Raw genomic sequence first — 20,794 nt, 5'->3', positions numbered from 1 at the left:
GGACCCCCTGAGGTTTGGTCTATGTCATTTTTAGTCCAAAATAACTGAGACTTTGCATCTGCCTCCCCTGTATTATAGAAAAAGTCAATTTAAGGACAAATTATCACTTCTATGACAAATTTGCCCTTATTCTTTTTTTTAATTTAATTTTTTTTATTTTTACATTTTAAGGGGTTAAAGTTTATTAATTTCCAAAATCAGACCCTTCATTACCCGATTCCCAAATCCCTAGTTCTATCAATTTTAAATCCTTATTTTCCAAATCCTAGTTGAAGATTTGGAAATAAAAATTAATGGGTGAACGTAATCTCCAACTCATGAGCAAAGAGGTGTTTGCGTTTTGGGCTCAGAGAGAGAAGGGAGCCCAAAAGATGGATGGAATTAAGACACTTACGAGAAGCTCAGATCTCGCACGCTGAAACAAGATCTTGAAACGCAAAGCTTGAAACCAGATCTTGAAAACCAGAAACCAGCTCTAACACGTTGAAATCAAAAACCAGAAACCAGCTCAAACATGCTAAAATGCAGAAACCAGAAACATGTAGAAACAAATCTTGAACTGAGAAAACGAGAAATGCAGAACCAAAACCACAGAACCAGAAACGCCGATCTGAGAAGAAGAACTAGAAGAAACTATCAGCTCAAACGCTGATCTTCAACTGAAACGCTGATTTGCATCTGAAAACAGAGCAATGCAAAGGCAGGAAAGTTATCCGTAAATCTCATTGGAAAAGCTGAAGAGGTTCTTAGAAGAAGAGGAACACAGATCTGAGGAACGAATTTCACAAATCAAGAAAAGGTTCAAGAAGAGCCAGTTCTTTGAACCACAGCAAGTAAAACGAATCAGGGTAATACGAAGCAGGTAATATTGAGAGACCATGTCTATGGTCTTCTTAAAGAGATAGACACGATTTTCAGCAGAGGCACCATCGATCTAAAGGTTTCTCAAGGCTCCAAAGCCATTCTGCTGAAAAATATCTACTTAGCCTGTGATCCAAGACCAATCTGGTCGAAGAACCTATCGAAACATGTAGAAAATGCAAGCGAGGCTGGCTCGGTGTGGCTTAATACTTCTTGTTTCAATTTACTTCATTTGATTTCTAGTCGATTTGGTTTCAGCGTTTGAGACCTGAGCTTCTCGTAAGTACCTTAATTCCATCTTTTGAGCTCTCTTCTCTCTCTGAGCCCAAAATGCAAACACCTCTTCTTAACGAGTTGGAGATTACGTTCCAACCATTAATTTTTATTTCTTAATCTTCAACTAGGATTTGGAAAATAAAGATTTAGAATTGGTAAAACCAAGGATTTGGGAATTAGGTAATGAAGGAGGGTCTGATTTTGGAAATTAATAAACTTTAATCCCTTAAAATGTAAGAATAAAAAAATTAAATTAAAGAAAAAAAAAAAGAATTAGGGCAAATTCGTCATAGAAGTGATAATTTGTCCTGAAATTGACTTTTTCTGTAGTAGAGGGGAGGCAGCTGCAAAGTCTCAGTTTTTTGGACTAAAAATGATAGACCAAACTTCAGGGGGTCCAGATGAAAATTACCCTAAATTTTATCATTCTATTCTTGAAAATTGAGATTCTGATACTCATATGGATGGAATTTTGATGACATTTAGGTTATTTGATGCATTTGATACACTTGCTTTTCATTTATATCCTTTAAAGGTTATATATTAAATATTGTATAACCTTGCATTCCTCAATCCTACAACATTTCGGTTTCACACTATGGTTAGACTTATAAATCATACTTTGTGTTGTTTTCTGACAAATCCAATGCCACCAATGTGTTCAAAAGGCCTTAAATAGGCTAAATACCAAGTTTCAGCCAAATTGGGAACCTAAAACCCACCGAGATGGGCCACCGAGTTTATGCCAAAAAATCGCATATCTCGACCGAGATCTCGGTTTTTCAAAGTGGCGAGATCTTGCTCTTCTACCATGGATACAAGGTGGCTACGAGACCAAGGTGCTTCGATGAACGCCTTCACAACTATGCTTAAAAATCTTACAATGACAAAGAACTGGAGTCCGGACCTAGCAATTGGAAGTTTTAAGTAACACTCAATAATTTAAAGTTAAGAAACTCGTTCACAATGACTCCGGATGAAGGTTCAAAATCTTGATTTTACCAGCCTCGAAACCGAGATATTTGGCGAGATGGGCAGAAACCAGGTACATTTCCCTAGAAATTTTGATCCATGATCTCGGCCCTATGTTGGCTGTTCTTTTACCTGATTTTTTGCGTACACCCTATTTAAAGCCTAATAAATGCAAGGATGAGGTATTCTGCATAAAAATCAACGAGAAGTACCCATTCATATCAAACTAATAGAGAGACATAAAATCCATTGTGACAAATACAAAGAGTTGAAAATTGTTATTAATGGACTTCAAATGTTACATACAATCAACATTCATCATAAGCCACACTGATAATTGCATATATGCTTATACTAATATTCCATTTTTTTAAGTATAAAACAGTAGATAATTGGTATTTTTCAATTTTTGAATGATTACAAAAATTATTCAATAATTTTCAAATAATAAAAATAACTAATTAACAACAGAAAAATAAGCTCGACACAATCACCACATAGATAGAGTGATGGTGTCTCACACATAATAGATTCAATGTCATCTGTCCTATATAAATACTTTCTTTTTTCAAAATACATTATATGGAATTAATTTTTTTTAAATTACTAAGAAGACTCCCACCACCAAAAATAAAAATAAAAAAACTTAACATGAATTCATATATCATGTTACTAAAATATATTGATTTGAACAAGAACAAACATGTATTGATGGGTCAACTATCAAAAAATTTAAATTTAGGGAAGAACACACATACCTAACTTCAAATGATATTTAATTATTACAAAGAAGTGGAGGGATTTGATTGAAAAATATAAGTTTAGAGTTAAAATGAGGTTTAGTAGGTTGAAACCCTCGAAACTACAAAGGCGACAAAAACTGAGATTTGCGAATTCTATAGATATTAGTTGAAACTTGATATTTTAAGTACTGGTTTAACCGAAATGGTTGAAACCATTGAAACCAACTTGTTTTGGTCAAAATTTCAATCAAAACAAGTCAAAACCAGGTATTTTCTTTGACCCACATGTTTTGTCTTGTCATCTTTAAAAAGCCGAGTTCGGTGAAATGAAACTTAAACTATGCTCCAAATGAACTTCTTGTTCTTGCAAGCTTCAAGGGTGAAGGTTAGGCGATGTGAACCAAATTTTAGGGTTAGGTTTTCTTGGATGGATTCCCTAAAGTTAAGGGTTACCCCAAGATAACCTTCTTTTGAACCAGCAAATAATACAATCAATGGGAAAGAAATGGGATTTCGGGAGGAATTTGAGAATGATTTACGATAATTTTAATCTAAGGCTCCAATGGGTGTAACTTGAGATACCTAAAAATTAATGGGAAGCTGGAATTGGGTTCTAGATGACAAAGGAAAGGTTTGGGCTGTTTGTGGATCTCTAGGAAATTTATGGGAGATTTCTGGTAAAAGGGAAAAGTTAGGGTTTTATCAAAACCCAAAGGTGGGATGGTTTACTAGGTAATAGGATAGCTAAAATTAGTGTGTGATGTAACAAAGAGAGATAGGGTGTGTTAAGGATTCCTAAGAAGCCTGCGGTTGGGTATGGGAGGGATTAGGGATGATGGAAAGGGTTGGATCAAAGTTGGAGGTTTCGTATTTCTTAGATGGATCTTGAGCAAATCTTTCAATTATTTCTTCTCTTTCTTTCTTTCTTTCTTTCTTTTCTTTCTTTTATTTTTTCTTTCATGTTTTTCTGATCGGCCACAAGTCAGAAAAGAGAGAGAGAGGGAGAGAGAGAGAGAGAGACGGTGCCCAGAGAAAAAAGAGAGGGAATGGGGGAGCCGCGGGGTAGGGAGGGGTGGGGGAGGGGCTGGGGTGCGTCACAAGTGGTAGGGAGGGGATCGCGGGTGCTGGCAGGGGGTGGAGAGGGGATTAGGGGCTGTGATACAGGGGCATGGGGTTTCCTAAGTGCGCAAAATAGAGTGAGGGGCTGTTATGGGGGCTGGACGTAGGGGAAGAGACTGGGGTGCTTGGTACTTACTGGTTTGCTGCTGTTGAGGTTGAATGGACGCTGGAACTTGAAGATGGAATACTGCAATTGAATTGGAAGTCCTGAAAATCTGTCGTGGCCCTCTAACCTGTTTTGCTCAAGTAATCTTCAATCTTTACTCAATACAAACTGATGTTTACAATGATAGGTTGGCTTATTTATAGCATTACATCAAAAAGGAAATAATCTAACTCTAATTGAGAACTCTATTTGGACTCAACTAAGGCTTAAAAACCAACTTAACTAGAGTTTCCTTTACAAATTAGGACACCTTCAACAATTAATAACAACCACATAAACTAAAAGGACTCTTCTTGAAATAAAAGACCTAATTACCTATAAGAGTCCTATTTTAAAGAAGACTCCTTAGGACTTAAGAACTGAACCACTAGTTCAAACTAAGACTTTTAAACAAAACTAGACTTTGAAAATTTCAATCTTCTTAAGATTTGCACAAGTTTGGATATAGTTGCAGAGATTGGATCATTGCAATCTGGAGACTAGAGTTTCCTTTTTTCATACTCCCTATTTTAGCTTAGGTTTCTATTTTACTTACCTTCTATTTTAGTTGCTTTCTATTTTGGTTACTGTTTAATTCTCTTGTTACTTGGTTGACAAGTGATCTCCCTAGGATAGTTTCCTTTTTGGTAGATTTGAGAAATTCTATGCAATATATAATTTTCTTTTTGTTGTAACTTAGTTTAGCAAACTTTCCTAAACTAAGGCTAGATTTTACATTATAAATAAAGTACTAGGGGAGAGCCAAAATATACATCCAAGCTCTCTCCCTTCTTCAATATTCTTCTATTCTTCTTCTTTCTAAATTTCCTTTCAGTCTCTAGGTTGATTATAGGTACTAAAATTCTAACATGGTATCAGAGAAAATTTAATCAGCCTAGGGTCTGTTTCTCTCTATTGGCTGCCCAGTTTTTCTTATTTTTTCCTTTTTCTTATTTGGGGGCCTGGGGCAGCCCCAACCTTCACTGCAGTAATTATATGAATTGTGATCCTTCTTCTTTGACTCTTGAAGCACCAAGTATCTATGTATTAATACTACAGGACTTATGGAGATACGTCTACCTATTTGATTCAACTGAGGCTGCTACTACCCTGCTTTTTGTGCAAATCTGAAGTTCGATCTGCACTACACTGATGTTCTAGGATTCCTCTTGATTCTTGCAAAGATACCCATAATTCGGATTGCAAGACCTAAGTATTGTCTTCCATTTTTTGTGCTATAAGTTCTACTGAAAGTCGTATACTAGTACCCCTGTTTCATTGAATTTTTTTGTTCCGAAAAATTCTGCTGGTACCGTCTTGCTTTACTATTACTTTCGTTGTTTATTTCAGAATGAAGCCCAGCCTTCTCTTTATCTAATACTTCTACAAAGACTTAGAGGACTACTTTTCCTTCATATCGAGATCTGTTAGAGTTTCAAATGTAGCGGATGTTTGCTTCTATGGTCCGAGGTACAGCACAAGATGTTTATTTTCTTCTGAAGATCAGACTGCACCGGCGAGGACCTCTGGGATGTTTTTTTATTATATACGAATTTAATCCAATTTTCACTTACACTGGCTGTTGTTTTTCTTCTGGTAAATATATCTGATATTATTTGCTACTTCAACAACTATTATTGCACTTCTTCTGAGGTATTCTCTGCCCTGTTGGTCTGATTCTACTACGGTTTCTAAGTACTATTGTAGGTTCCACTGCCAAATATTATAGTGGATTGCTGCAGCGACTACTGCAATTCTGAGATTCCAAGCTGGTTCAATAATTTTTTTCCTGATTTAAATTTGTTACTGTCCTATTTAAGGGTTAGTGGTGGTCCAGAATTTTTTTTCCCTAGTGAACAAGACTTTGTCCTGTGAGACGATTTACTGTTGCTTTATCAGCTTTATTAGTGAATAATACAATGCTCTGTGGCTGCTACTTTTCTTTCTTGAGTTTACATTAAGATGCTTGTAACTAGTCATTATTATCTATCATATGTAATGTTACACATGAGGGGGAGATTGAAGACTCTTTCTATGTCTACTCAAGATTTGTTGAAAAATATTATTGGTGAAGATCTTTATCCTCATAAGATGGTATTCTACAGCAACACCTAACTACTTGGTTGCCCTTTGTCTACCTACTTAGTCCGTCGCAACCATGTTGCTCTTTGTCCTACCTACTTAGTCTGCAATAACCCAAACTACCTTTTGTCTACCTTCATGGCCCGTAGTAACCCATACTACCTTTTTACTACCTTACTTAGTTCAGTAACCCATACTGTCTTTTGTCTACCTACTTGGTCCACAAGAACCTATATTATCTTTTACCTACCTATTTGGTCTACATCAACCCATATTATCTTACCTACTTTGTCCACAATAACCTATACCGCCTTTTACCTACCCTACTTGATCCACAGTAACCAATATTGCCTTTTACCCAAAACTTTACCTACTACTTTGCCTTCTAGCAAAAGGTCATGTGTGGACATTGAAGATAAAACTTTTATATGTTACTATTAGTTTGGAGATTCCTCCTTACTACTGGCATTATTTGGATAGTACCTTTGATTCTACTATACTAATGGATTTTGTCAATTGTTTTCATTATTCGATGGTTCGTTCGACATGAAGAATTAAAGTATTTTATAAGTTGATGATTACCTCCTAGGTGAAGTACTCTCAGTGTTTATCGACATCTGCTATTGATACACAGTTCAAGACTAGTGCTACTGAGACCTTTCAATTTTATTTGTATCTGTCCAAGCTAGAGCTTTCTTTGTGTATGCTTCATCTTGAGGGGGAATATTACGATTTGCACAAGTTTGGATACAGCTGCAGACTAGGTTGAATCGTTGCAATCTAGAGTTTCCTTTTTTCATACTTCCTATTTTAGCTTAGGTTTCTAGTTTGATTGATTAGTAAATTTGGGAGAATCTACACAATACATAATTTCCTTTTCATTGTAACTCAGTTTAAAAAACTTTCCTAAACTAAGACTTTATTTCACATTATAAATAAAGTACCAAAGGAGAGCCAAAATATACATGCAAGTTCTCTCCCCTCTTATTTTCTTCTTCTTCAATCAGCTTCTATTCTTCTTCTTTCTAAATTTTCTTTCAGTCCCAAGGTTGATTATAGGTGCTGAAATTCCAACAAATCTAAAATTCTGAAATTAAATTTCAACAACTAATTAGGGCTAAAAATTGGCCACCCCTTCTAGGAGTTTGGCCAGCCTAGGTGCGCCACCTTGGAGTGGCCTTGGGGCCCACTTTCAGGTTTCGGTCAGGGGGTGTTGAGTAAAATGAATCAAGAAACATCTTAAGAGCTGCAGACATAAGGTTTTAAGTATTGGCATGTATCATATATAACAGCTGTCCACTACTTTAAAAGAACAATTTGTCTATTTTCTCTGTATTGACTAGTAGAGACAACAGACCGATAGTGTCTAGTAAAATCCAATATGGGACCTATATAGATCAATACACTAAAATACCTTGACACAGGTCCTTTAAACCTACAAAACAGAACCCACGAGTGAAATTCAAAACTAAAGAGCAACCAAAAGGCATTGGAAACTTGTTTTTCTCTCCAATGGGTCTGGTAAAATGATCTAGCATAAAATGACTCTGATCTTCACCATTCAATAAGTTTGGGAATTTATAGCAGACAAATCACATATAAAAAGGTTCTGCCTTAAAAAAAGGGAAAAGGTAATGTTGTATATCTTTTTTCCTTTTCTGAGTGGGGCACAGAACTCTATTTCCTTGCTTCTTTTTTAAAGGCATCACTAGGTTTGGAAAAACAACTATTCTTGCATCAATCAGATATATAAGTGTTTATGCTTCAAAATCATATTTTACATGTATCCTGAGCACATCGATGAGTTTTTGAACATTTTTATGTATGTCTAGCTTCCCTCCAATACAATACAGTGCATTAAAAATCACCCTTAAGATATGATGCCTCCTACTCCTACTTATACTTTAAATCAGTGTTAGGAAGGTAAGACCCTGATACCCAAGGAGGTGTACACATCAGCATATAGGAGAGACACAGGCGATCAAATACAGCTCAACGCGTGAGTGACAAGTGAGCCAAAGAACACAGGGACAGATGGTGAGGTTTCTTTCTTTTTCTTTTTTTTTTTTTTTTTTTTTTTTTTTTTTTTTTTTTTTTGGGGGGGGGGGCACATTCATTTTGGGATTTTTGGCAGGGAAAAAGGTAGTTAGGACTTGTTTTGGGTATATTAAGGGAAAGTAGGAGAAAACAGGGAAGCAGGATTTGAATAAGGAGTGGGTGAGCATAGCTTGTTGATGAGGGGAAGATCCTCAGTTAGGGGCAGTCTGGAGAGGTATTCAGGGGTGTGTTGGTGGTTCTTGTATCACAGTGCTTGTGCCAATTTTAATGTTGAATTAATCAGAGAACTTCTGATTCGGTTTCCTGCTTTTACTTTCCAATTGCTCTGTGTGTGTGAGAGACTGAGTGGATTGAAGTGAAAGTGAGGATGTACTGTGGTGTACACAAGGAACTACAGGGTGCTGCCAGAGCTGGTAATCCAGTGGTTTTGGCATTTGCAAGGGGCTTGATTGGGTTCCTAACAACACCCAGAGTTATGGCAAATCAAAAATTCATGCAAGCCAAATTACCAACCAATCAGATAGAAATCATGAAGCATAAATAAATAACTTGATCAACTTGGTATCTGCACTTCCCGGAAGCATTTGCAATAGAGAGATAACTGGTAGTTGCATTTACCTTAAGATAAATATGCATCTTCTCCAGTTTCTCGTATCTACCAGAAGTTATCCCATTTATACTTGATCTATCTCCACGTTTCTGGCAATAAATGAGAGAAGACAGTGCTTCCATAGCAGTTTCATAAGAAGAAGACAGAGGGAAGTCTTGAAAGCTTCTTTCTGTGACTTCATCCTTTCTCATTTTCTCAATGACTTGAAAAGACCACCTTTTATGTCTCAAACCTGCAAGTTCAGAAACTCATAAGTTAAGGGACACAATACATCCATCAGGAATTGGAAAATGAATTTTGCAAATACATTACAAGATCTAGAATAGAAGAAAACCAGGAAGGCAACAAATACCAAGATATCTGTTAACTTCAGGTCAACAATTACATGAAGTACAGGATGCAAAGGCAGGATTCAAAAGAAATGAGGGAAAAGTTTTAGCTTGTCAATCATTTAGTTGACAAATAACTTCGACAAAGAGGCACCGGATATGGTTCCAGGCTTTCCCAGCCTACATGGGACCTATGGCGGTAGGACAAATAAGGGAACAGATGGAAACAAAGTAGAACACCCAATTCCCCCTTTCAAAACAGAAGATGGCATGCAATTATGAGAAAACAGGGAGTCAAGACTGCACCAACCCAAAAAGGTTTAGGCACCTTCATCTCAAACAACAAAGAATGTGCTACGTCTATTAGGTGACGGTTCTTCCCTCTCTGCAACACTATTTTATTGTGGGGTGTAGGCAACAAAGGATTGATGAAGAACGTCATTACAATTCACAAAAGAGGTGAAAGGGTTCGAAAAGTACTCCTTCACGTTATCACTATGAAAAATCTTAACCATAATGCCAAACTTTTCAATAAATTTAGGTAACTCTTGAAAAATCATCCACTAAAGTAACAAAATATCTAGAACCTAAAGTAGAAATGATAGGACACAGATCTCAAACATCAAAATGAACCAATGAAAAAGGATGGGAAGACAGGTTGACAATATGGCTTGGATAGCTCACATGATGAAGCTTCCCAAACTGACACAACTCACACTGCAAGTCTGCAATTCAGAGATATGCTGAAAACGACTATCTAACAATTTCAAACATTGCAAAGAAGGACGACCCATGCAAAAATAAATTTGATGCAGTAAAGAGATGCTCGAACAGGCAACAAGAGTGTCAAACAGATGCAGCCCCCAGACTCACGACCCTTACCAATCGTCTTCTTCGTTGTAAGACCCTGAAAGAGACAAAAGCCAGGAGAAAATGTGATAGAACAATTATACTCAGTGGTAAGTTATGAATAGATAATAAATTAAAATCGAAATTCTAGTAGGTAAAGAACTAAGGATAAGGTTAGGGATGGGGTTAGAGGAATAGTTCCAATGCCCTTAACTATGATGTAGGAACCATTCACAAGGGTGACTATAGAAGTGGATGAACAAAAAGAAGAAAAGATACTTGGGGTGTCAGTCATGTGATCAGTGCCACTAGATTCAATGACTTAGGGCCTAGAAGCGATGAGAGGTAGGTTGTTGCATTACCTATCTGTACAAATGTAGCTGCAGATAATTAGGATTAGGGTGCCTAAAACTGTATAAAGTGAATAAAATCTTCAGTAAACATCTCCATGGCCTTATCTTCAGATTGTGGAGGTGTACATGTGTCTCTGTAGTAATAGCAGTGTTGGCAACTTGAGGGGGTTTGTCATGCAATTTCCAACAAGATCTCTGAACGTGACCTGGCCAACCACAATGGTGACAGGTCCTAACTGGTGTATCTGTAGACTCCTAAGAGGTAATCGGGGATTTTTTCTAGTAATACCCCTATGACCGAAAGTATTTCCAAAACTGGATCCACGATTATTAGTGAATGTGGGAAGTGAATATGTGCCACTAAATGTAGTATCAAGGGGGTTTTCTTTAAAAACTCAGAGAACCCTAGAGAAGGTGTCAGATAAGGTGGACCCCTTGTCACCACCTAGAACTTGAGATCTTACTTAATCAAACTCCTTCCTAAGTCCCCCTAGGAAACTCATCATAGCAAGTTGCTCCAACTGATTCTGCATCTCAGTAACATTAGAAGTGATGGGAAGTATGTAGTTCAACTCTTCATACATCCTTCTAAAATCTACAAAATATTGGTCAAAGGTCAACCCTTTCTATCAACTCGGTAGAATTCCCAAGATAACTCATATGTGCAAGAAAGGCTCTTTTAACCAGAGTATAGGACATTTAGATATTCCTAGAGTTCCTTAACAGTATCAATGTGGGTAACAAGGTCTACAATATGTTTCTCCATAGAATTCAACATCTGTCATAAAATACAAGCATCCACTGTCTCCTAATTAGGGTCTACAAAATACAGGCATATGCAGTTACTTCCTTACAAGGGACACCCAATGACTGCATGATGTAAATACTATATCATTTGTCACAGCACCTAAGCAATTAGCCAATGCAGTGCTTCCAAAAGAACAACAAATTGAGCAATAATCCATGTAATGCTTCCAAGGAATAACAAATAATTTGGGCTGCTATCCCAAAAATAGTATCCTGCGAATAAGCTTATATGCTGACCAATTGATAGATAATACTACCACTTCATAGTGACACTGGGAAGCGGGTATGCTCTAATATCTAAATCTTTGTGGCTTGAAGCACATAATGAACTACCCACTGATCAATTTCTTTCCACAGGAAGTGTTTTACAACATATATTTGTTCTTGCTGCAATCAATAACCCAAGACCATCTACAGTTCACTAGATATGGTTATTCACTAATAGAGATTTGCTTAAGCTTTCAAATTCGAGTTTGTAGAACTCAACAAATTCTTGGTTGGATAGCTAGCATCAGCTTGGAAGATTCATACAAAGACAGTTTAAGTGGTGGATGCAGATTTAGCATAATTAGATGGCTCCCATCTTTTTGCTGATCAAACTAATCCCTTATGAATCATAATGGAGTATTCCACAGTAATCCAATTTTAGTTAGTTTCAGGTACAACCAACCCTTAAGTAAAACACATAAACGCACAAACAAGAAAGAAGCCCCATAGAAGGCTACAGCAGGTACCCACTCCATTACTGAACCTCTTACCAAGGTCAAAAGGCAAAACCTGTTTCCCTTTTGAAGCAAGTCTTGCACATTCGGTTAATCCAGGCACTTCCCCAAGGGCGGCTCAGGAGTCCCTGCCACAGGCACCGGCACTGCTGAAGTTGCTCCCCCACCCCCAATCAAGAGGGGGATCTAAGTTTTGGTTCGATTCATTTTAACCTATATAGTATCTAATAATACATAAACATTAAGAGATAAAAGAGAGCAGAGAGCATGAAGAGAGGAGACTACACAGACGATAGAGAATTTTACCTCAATAGGGCTACCTAGGAGGAAAACTTGAGTTGTGTGGGTCGTGAGAAAACGATAACAAAGACAAAGAGAAAGTATAGAGGTCAAAGGGCAAGGTGGGAGACAATAGAGATGGGAAGACGTTCTTTTTTTATTAATATTTTTATTTTTATTCTTATTTTGTATGAAGGCAGAAAGGAGTTAGAAGTTGTGTGTGAATGAACTTTGGGTCAAGTATCCCTCTTTGTATCTAATTTTGGAACGTGTTTCTTATTTTTGAGAACAATGAAACAAGTTAACATTGTTTTGCAAAAAGCCTTCTCAAACATGAAAAATGGACTGGTTCGTTTCCTAAAAACGATAGAAAGACTCATCTTACCAAAAAAAAATTGTCGTTTTTCTGTGTAGAATGCCAAAAACAGTTCCTTGGCCCGTTAGCAAATGCACCCTTAGTGTCTTTCCTAACCAGTTGGAAGGAGATGATGAAAGGGGAAGGGATGCAAGAAGACGATGGAAGAAGGTACCTTGCCCTCGTATGTGGGAAAGGAAATGGAAAAAGATGGAGGACTAAGGAGACTGAAGAAGAAAATGCGAATCATAGGTGGGGTCTGGAGTCAGAGGGGCACTCTGGTCTTCTGAAAAATGTGAACTCGTACATCATCACTTATAACAGAAATCTACTAACAGCACGGGGTCTGAGTGATACAATTTGACTCAATAGGAGATGGGATTAGACTTTTGGATAAACTATAGGGTGGCATTAGTATTAGGAGTTAACTCAAGGGCGGTGCTGAAAATTTTCCAATCAATAATACTAAATAGCATTTTAGTTAGTATAGCTTAATGGTCAGTGAGCATAATCACCAGGCAAAGAGTTCACTTCTTAAAATGGTGAAATTCTAAATCAGTGACATTGTTTTGGTTCACATTTTTCAACCATATTTCCTACTCTCTTACTTTATTGTCTTCCACACTTTTCAAGTGATCACCTTACAGTGAAATAGCATCAACTTGTACCAAAGTGAAAAATGCATATCCATACATTTATAAAAAAGTCGCTTGTTAGATACAGTACATTGACATCACCCAGCAGATATCAACAATTATATGGTTTGTACGAAGCATATTAACCAGTGGACTCCCATCATTTTGTATGGACTCCAGCAATAAAGGATGGGTACATAGTAACATTATGGTAATATAATTTCAAGTGAATTATGTCAAGCCAAAATTCATAAAATCTGAAAGGATACTTGAATTGCACCATTAGGCATGTGTAGAGGGAAACAACAGATAACTGTAATATAACAGGAACCTGGGCTTGACGCTTGTGCAGTATGATCATGCAAATCAAGGTGAGCTGGCAGACACACAGTGCTCCAAGCTGTTCTGCTGAGGAACTGCCATGGTTCTCTACAAATGAATGGAATCACAGAACTCTCATGCCTCAAGCAAGTATTTATTTGGAAATGCATCAGGATACATCAAGCCTACAGAGAACTGAAGGAACATGTACTCATTTTTCAATTCAGTTAAGTATATATGCAAAGTTAAATTGAAGACAGTTAGCCCAAGATTCCCACACATTACACAGACAAGCCAAAAAAAAGAGAACATAGATGAAGAAGAAAGACCTTAAGAGAATTCTCAACCGACATAAAAATATACTAACAACCATGTCAGTAGGTAGATTTGGTTGGCATTCAGCAGACAATTTTGAGGTTGTTTGAGAAAGGCAAACACCATAGGGATTTGGAAGCATTAAATAATAGAATTTATCTGCAAGTAGCATCTCAATGTTTCCTACTAGGAACCCATAAATCCGTGGAACCAACAATGCCGTATTCATAATAAAAGAACTCAATAATCTGCAGTCAGTTTCTTCCAAACACATAAGATTTCACAAATTCAGAGAGAGAATTAGAACAAAATCTTTCACAATATTATTTACATAATAACTCTACAAAAGCTTCCAGCTAGGGTGATAAGCCTCATCATGTCCCAATTTCACAACAATATCTAGTGTTTAAACATCAGAATTTCAAAAGGACTGTTTTTCCCGTCATGACCTCATCATGTCCTGTTTTGGAAGCGGAAAGTAGCTTTTTGGATGCTCAGGTTTAAACCCAGAATGGCTAGTTGCTTTGATGAAACTTTTAAGTAATACTCAAGATACTAAAGTTTTTTATTTATCCATTGAAAATTGTAATAGCTAAAAGCATAGCTCTGCATCAAAGAAAAGTGAAAATCTATCAGGTCTTCAAGTAATATTAGGATGATATCAGGAAACAAAATGTTTAAATAAATCTTCAATGAACCTTTAGAAGCATTACCCTCATTTAGAAAACCATAAGTGGTACAATTGAAATCTTGAGAAAATCCTAACTTATGTCCTGTGTGACATAGCAAGGCTTTATTTATAATAACAATTATGAATGAGCAAGTACAATGTTCTCTGATGTGGAACTAAAAACATAAACAATAAAGACTCTCTAATAGACCAAACTCCCAACTGGACTCAAACTCTTAATTGAACTCAACTTGTGACTTACAACACCTCCCCCTCAAGTTGGTGCATAGATATCTATCATACCCAACTTGCTAACAATACTACTAAATAACTTGACACTCAAAACTTTTTGTAAATATATCAGCACGCTGGTTGTCAAAGGTAACAAAAGAAATTTGAACCAAACCAAACTTAACCTTTTCTTTAATAAAATGTCTATCAATTTCCACATGTTTGGTCCTATCATGCTGAACTGGATTATGGGCAATGCCGATGGCTGATTTGCTGTCAGAATACAGCCTTATAGGTCCTTCTAGATCTGTTCCAAGTTCTTGAAGAAGACCCTTCAACCATAATACTTCTTAAAAACCTTGAGTTAAGGCTCTAAACTCTGCTTCAGCACTTGATTGAGCCATTACAGCCTTTTTTTGGTCCTCAAAGACACCAAGTTACCTCCCACATAAGTACAATAGCCAGAGGTAGACCTCCTGTCATCTGGACATCTAGCCCAATCTGAATCAATGTATGCTTCAACTCTAAGATTTCATTGAGAAGAGATTAAAATACATTTCCCTGGAGATGCCTTCAAATAGCTCAAGATGCGATATACTGCATTAAGATGTGAAGAATATAGATCATGCATGTACTGACTTACAAGGTTGACTGCAAATGTGATATCTGGCCTAGTATGTTACAAATAAATCAACTTCCCAACTAATTTTTGGTAGCTGGTTTTGTCAAGTGATTCTCCTTCTTTAACTTTCAAGTGTTGATTAGGCTCCATTGGGGTCTCTGCAGGTCCACACCCTAGCATTCCAGTTTCTTCTAATAGGTCCAAGGTGTACTTTTTCTGAGAGAGTGAGACACCTTTAGCAAAATAGGCCAACTCTAACCCAAGAAAGTACATGAGTCTGCCCATATCTTTTATCTCAAACTTTGTCCCCAAGAATGTCTTCAAGGCAGTAACTTCCTCTTCACTATCTCCTGTGATGACAATATCGTCCACATATACAAGAAGTATTGTAGTACGAGATTTATCCAGCTTGACAAACAGGGATGGTCTGCATTACATTGCCTTGTGAAATCTTCTAAACCATGCCCTAGGAGACTTCTTTAAACCATATAGAGCTCTCTTTAACCTGCATACCTTCCCATGGGTCTCTGAACTAGAATAACCAGGGGGCATCCATATATACTTCTTCCTTCAGCTCTCCATGTAGGAAAGCATTCTTCACATATAATTGTTGAAGACTCCACCTTTGGTTTACAGCACATGAGAGAACAGCCCGAACAATATTCATTTTAGCAACAAGAGCAAATGTCTCTTTGTAGTCAATGCCATAGGTTTGAGTAAAGCCCCTAACTACCAGTCTTGTTTTATATCTCTCAATGGTCCCATCTGCTTTGTGTTCTATTACAAACACCCATTTGCATCCAACAGTCTTCTTCCCTGCAGGCAAGGATACCAGATCTCATGTCTTAGTTTTTCCCAGGGCTTACATTTCCTCATCCATAGCTTTCCTCCAGTCTGAGTAAGATACTGCGTCCTGCCATGAATTAGGGATAGGTGGAAGATAAAGAGGAAATAAAGCTTTGAAATTCTAGAGATAGGGAATGATATAATACATGGTTAGAAATAGGATGTTTGATGCAAGTACGTTGTTACTTTCTTAATACAATGGGCAAATCAAGATTAAAGATAGACTCACCATGAGAAATGGTTGCTTCAGGATTAGGCGATGGCTATTATGGGTGGTGAAGAACCATCGGAGGTGTCGATGATGGTGGGTGTGGAGATTCAGAGGCAGAAGCTTTTTCTGAATTTTTCTGACTTACCTGGAATCAACGATGGAGTGTTGCTGCCCTACATTTGGCATTTGGCATGGCTCTAATAACATGTTGAAATCTTGAGAGAATCCTGACTTATGTCCCATGTGACATAGCAGGGCTTTATTTATAATAATAGTTATGAATGAGCAAGTACAATGTTCATTGATGTGAGACTAAAAACATAAACAATAAAAACTCTTTAATAGACCAAACACCCAACTGGACTCAAACTCCTAACTAAACTCAACTTATGACTTACAAAAAGTACCAATTTTTTGCCCTTATATTCTTATCATTTTGAATTTCTAACAGACGAATCTTGATGAGATGAATAAATTATAACAAACCTCACAGTGGTTTTGGGGTTTCTGAAAAGTACAAGGATACCACATCGTCAGTTAACCAATGGAGCTTAACAGTAGGGGGAATCAATAATTTCAAGCAAAGTCTAAGGTTGGATTAGTATTTTCAAAAAGTACAGGGATAAGGTAGTAATTAAGCTATAGTATAGGGGGCATCAGTTATTATCCCTAAAAAATACAAAAAAAAAAAATATATATATATATATATATTTGGTTTGGGGGGGTTGATGATACCCATGGTGTTAGCCAGCTTTCCCAGCTTGTAAGGAGGAAAAGAAGACAATCAAGTAACTTGGAGGTTTGACTAGGCAATCCACCATTCCACTGTAAAGTGCTTCAGTACCTCGATAACATATTTTACGAGCATCAGAACAACAAACATCAAAAACATCCAACAGCCAATACACCAACTGACAGTGTGACACGTGACAGATAGAGATAGCTTGAGAACATGTTTCAACGTACAAAACAATTCATTAATGATTTAAAACAAATATTAAGCACAAGCACACTGATTAAATCTCATATCCCCACATTAAAATATATCAGCAGAGACATATTCCACTAACTGACAACCTTTCATATCCGTGACAATCTATCCTTAGGTAAAATGAGAAAGAAAGAGAATGTATCTCAATAGAAATATATGGAACACTGCATTCCATTTGCATTTGCAACCAATTAACATCATCAGAAACACAATGTTCTATTGACAATCCTATTAACCTGACATACCCAGAATTTTTTTTAAAACAAAATTCATAAGAAAAGGAAATGAGAAAAGGTGATATTGATACATCCACATAAAAACAGAGCTGTAGTATAGTTTACTTCCACACTATCAAAAATATGAAAACAGAACAATATAAACCAAAAAAGATATACATTAGTCACATAGGGCAGTAAAAGAAGAATCGAAACACAGCAGTCAGAAGGACTGATATTGATGAACCCATTGCAGAACAGATAAAGAAATATATATTTTGATTTCTTACATGGGTTCAACCCTTCAACTTTAAACAAACAGGGCCAACAAAACCAATAGAGAAGGAGAATGAGAAGGAGAAAACCGAAGGACGGAATACAGTTTGAGTAAGTTAGGTTAGTTAACATACCTGGAGTAGTATGACAGTATCTATCCTTTAATTCCCTCACACGCTTGCTCTCACAAAACCTTGTCGTTACCTTCTTCTCCGTATCACCCGGTACATGGAGTTTGAATCTGTAAATACTTCTGGTAATGTTTCGCAGTCTTTTGAGAGGAGCCCTTGCCTCTACGGTGGGCCCCTCTTTCGGCCTACCGTAGTGCGTAGTAGAATTATAGAGATGGTATAAGAGGTCCCGCTAATAAAGGGAGGCTAGGACCTTAGGTAACGGACCACCGGTACTGGTTTCCCTTTCTCCGGAGGTCTCCACGGTGCTGACGTCTATATCTATAAAAATCGAGCTCTGTAAAGTTGAAGCGGACTATTTTCTTTTTTATTATTGATTGCAAACACAACAACCTTACAAGCAAGGTTTTAAAGTATCCCACCATATCATACGAAGCTAGTCAATCCATATTTGACCCAACCAATGCGATACATCTTGATATGTCTCTCCCTTGAGTTACACTAAAATATATTAGCCAGAGGAATACAATACTCGATATAGGATGATACGTCGCTTAAAATCACCTGACCGATACGATATTCGATGCCGATACTTTAAACCTTGCTAAAAAGTACAGATGTCCAAATAGGTGAGATACATCCAATCTATGGTGTGTGTAGTAATGAATGTATTTTGACACAAATTGATAAGTCATAATAGTGTGTGGTACAGTCAAAAGATTTTTATATTGATATTTCTTAAGATGACCCCTAATTGTAGCAATTCAGTTCCGCTATTATAGGTCATCTCGTCTTTGCCATTGGATCCAGTTCTCTAATTGTTGACAATTGTTGTAACTCGTACTCTTTTGGCTTGTGTTACTCGCATTCCTCCAGCAAACCAGTAATGATTCCTCTTTTTGCATCCTCTCATTGTTGAATATTGCAACTGTCTCTTCCCACTACATACTTGTCTTGATTAGACCCAGCCAAACCTGGTTTGGTTTGTTGTAGGAAAAAGATTCTTGCACACATAAAAATTGTATCATTGATGATTCTTAAGTTCTTTTATATTTTGCAAATACAATCCATATTAGTATATTGTCTAAAGTCAAGCCTTGGGATTTCAATGGTTTTGGGAGGATGAAGATGTAAATAATGCATCCACTGATTAACATAGTCTAGTTGTCTAGGACTAGCATAGGATTGGGTTGAAGCGGATTTTTTTGCCATTCAAAATAACTGACATCCTTGGTATCTAGTTGATACGGAGAAATTATGATCAAACCGGGTTCATACCTGGTTCGACCCTCGACCCCGGTCGAGGCAGAGGGAACCAACTCGCTCCCGAGCGAACCGGATCCAGAAGATGGCTTGTTAAGAAGAAAACTTGATTCAGCTACAAGCACGCCCTAGTCCTACTTATGGATTAGGGTAATTACCCTAATGATGGCAGACTCGAATTGACGGCTGTGGCTAATCATTATCGAAGGGATAATCATCGCATAACCTAAAGAGTTATCTTAGGAGTCCTCTACTAGTCCAAACTAGTAGAAGTCTATTGCTCAACGGATCTAACTGTTAAGATCCAACGACTACCCGAAGAAGGCTTAAGTGCATCCAACGAAGGAGATTCGAAGGTACACTCTATATAAACCTCACTACCATACGAGGTGAGGGGATCGAAAACACACAATCTGAGACTCAGGTTCATATACATATTGATAGACTTAAACTATCAGTGGCTTACGATCTAGATCACCTTTCCCAGTTCTTCATCCTTAGCTCTGTGCTTCTAGCAGAGCCGTTTGTGATTAAGTTCATCAACTGACTGAGCAGATTTTGGACGCATCATTTGGCGCCGTCTGTGGGAAACGACTTGAAAAGCCATGGTGACTAGATCAGCAGCCGCAGATGAGCCGCACGACGCAATTCCGGTGTTCAGATCCCTGGAGCAAATAATCCAGATATTCCCTAGGGAAGCCAAAATCCTATCGAGGTAGATGGTGGTCAAAGAGGACGTGATCCTCTTGATACATTCCAAAATCAATTGGATCAGGTAAAGATTCAACTTTTGGAGGTGAGCCAAGCACTCTGCCTGCTCACCAGACGAGTGGTTTTACCACAAGAACCTGATCAACGCGATTCGGGGAGACGTGCGTTACCACGTGATCAAAGATTGGTGAAGACCGGAATATCGGTCGAATTTTCGTGAAGGAGACCGAGGACCTAGGAGGATTGACGATCAACCTAGGCGAGACGATCGGTTCGACAGACCGCAAGAGAGTACAACTGATTCAAATACAAGGTTGGATACAGGGGTAAGAACTCACTCACCAACTGTCAGAAGAACCGTTCGCGATGATCGAACAGTTCGCGACGAGAGGAATGTTCGGGAAGGACGGGCTGTTCGTGATGATCGGATAGCACGGGATGATCGTGTTAATCGAGGTCGTGATCATATTGCTGAAGATCACCCGACCCAGATTGGTCAGGAATTGGCCAACATCAATGAGAAATTAGGGTAGTTGGCTAAGGGCAGGATAGCTGAGGATATTTACTCAGTCATTCGGAAGACCCCCTTTGCCAAGCCAATTGCGGGATATCAGTTTCCCCATAACTTCCGTTTGCCTACCTTTTCTACATTCAATGGCTCCGGAGATCCAACAGCTCACATTGGCTATTACCAACAGACCATGGCAGTTTCAGGTGATTCTGATGAAATTTTATGCAGGGTTTTTGGTTCATCTCTAACTGGAGCAGCACAAAAGTGGTTTTCAAACCTCCCCTC

At 37.7% G+C, this 20,794-nt stretch overlaps 1 protein-coding gene across 6 annotated transcripts in view; it reads right to left on the bottom strand.

Moving 5' to 3' along the window:
* LOC149002281 (folylpolyglutamate synthase-like) overlaps window positions 1–18,369 on the bottom strand; it is a 108,312-nt gene extending 89,943 nt beyond the window's left edge. The window contains exons 1-4 of one of the 6 annotated variants that reach the window (XM_089136161.1): window positions 18,028–18,369; window positions 17,147–17,246; window positions 13,476–13,711; window positions 8,875–9,098 (exon numbers count right to left, since the gene is read on the bottom strand). In XM_089136161.1, the coding sequence (XP_088992287.1) occupies window positions 8,875–9,098; window positions 13,476–13,686 (435 nt within the window). In that variant the 5' untranslated portion in view covers window positions 13,687–13,711; window positions 17,147–17,246; window positions 18,028–18,369. Of the gene's footprint in view, window positions 1–8,874; window positions 9,114–10,077; window positions 10,103–13,464; window positions 13,712–17,146; window positions 17,247–18,027 lie in introns of those variants that run through there. The other 5 variants (XM_089136163.1, XM_089136160.1, XM_089136162.1 and 2 more) reach the window with 5 other exon arrangements.
* Window positions 18,370–20,794: the final 2,425 nt, after the last annotated feature.

Source organism: Hakea prostrata, chromosome 10, assembly GCF_041222555.1.
Source record: "Hakea prostrata isolate BN-2017 chromosome 10, UWA_Hpros_2, whole genome shotgun sequence".
Classification (NCBI taxonomy): Eukaryota; Viridiplantae; Streptophyta; class Magnoliopsida; order Proteales; family Proteaceae; genus Hakea; species Hakea prostrata.
This window is presented reverse-complemented; position numbering and strand designations above follow the sequence as displayed.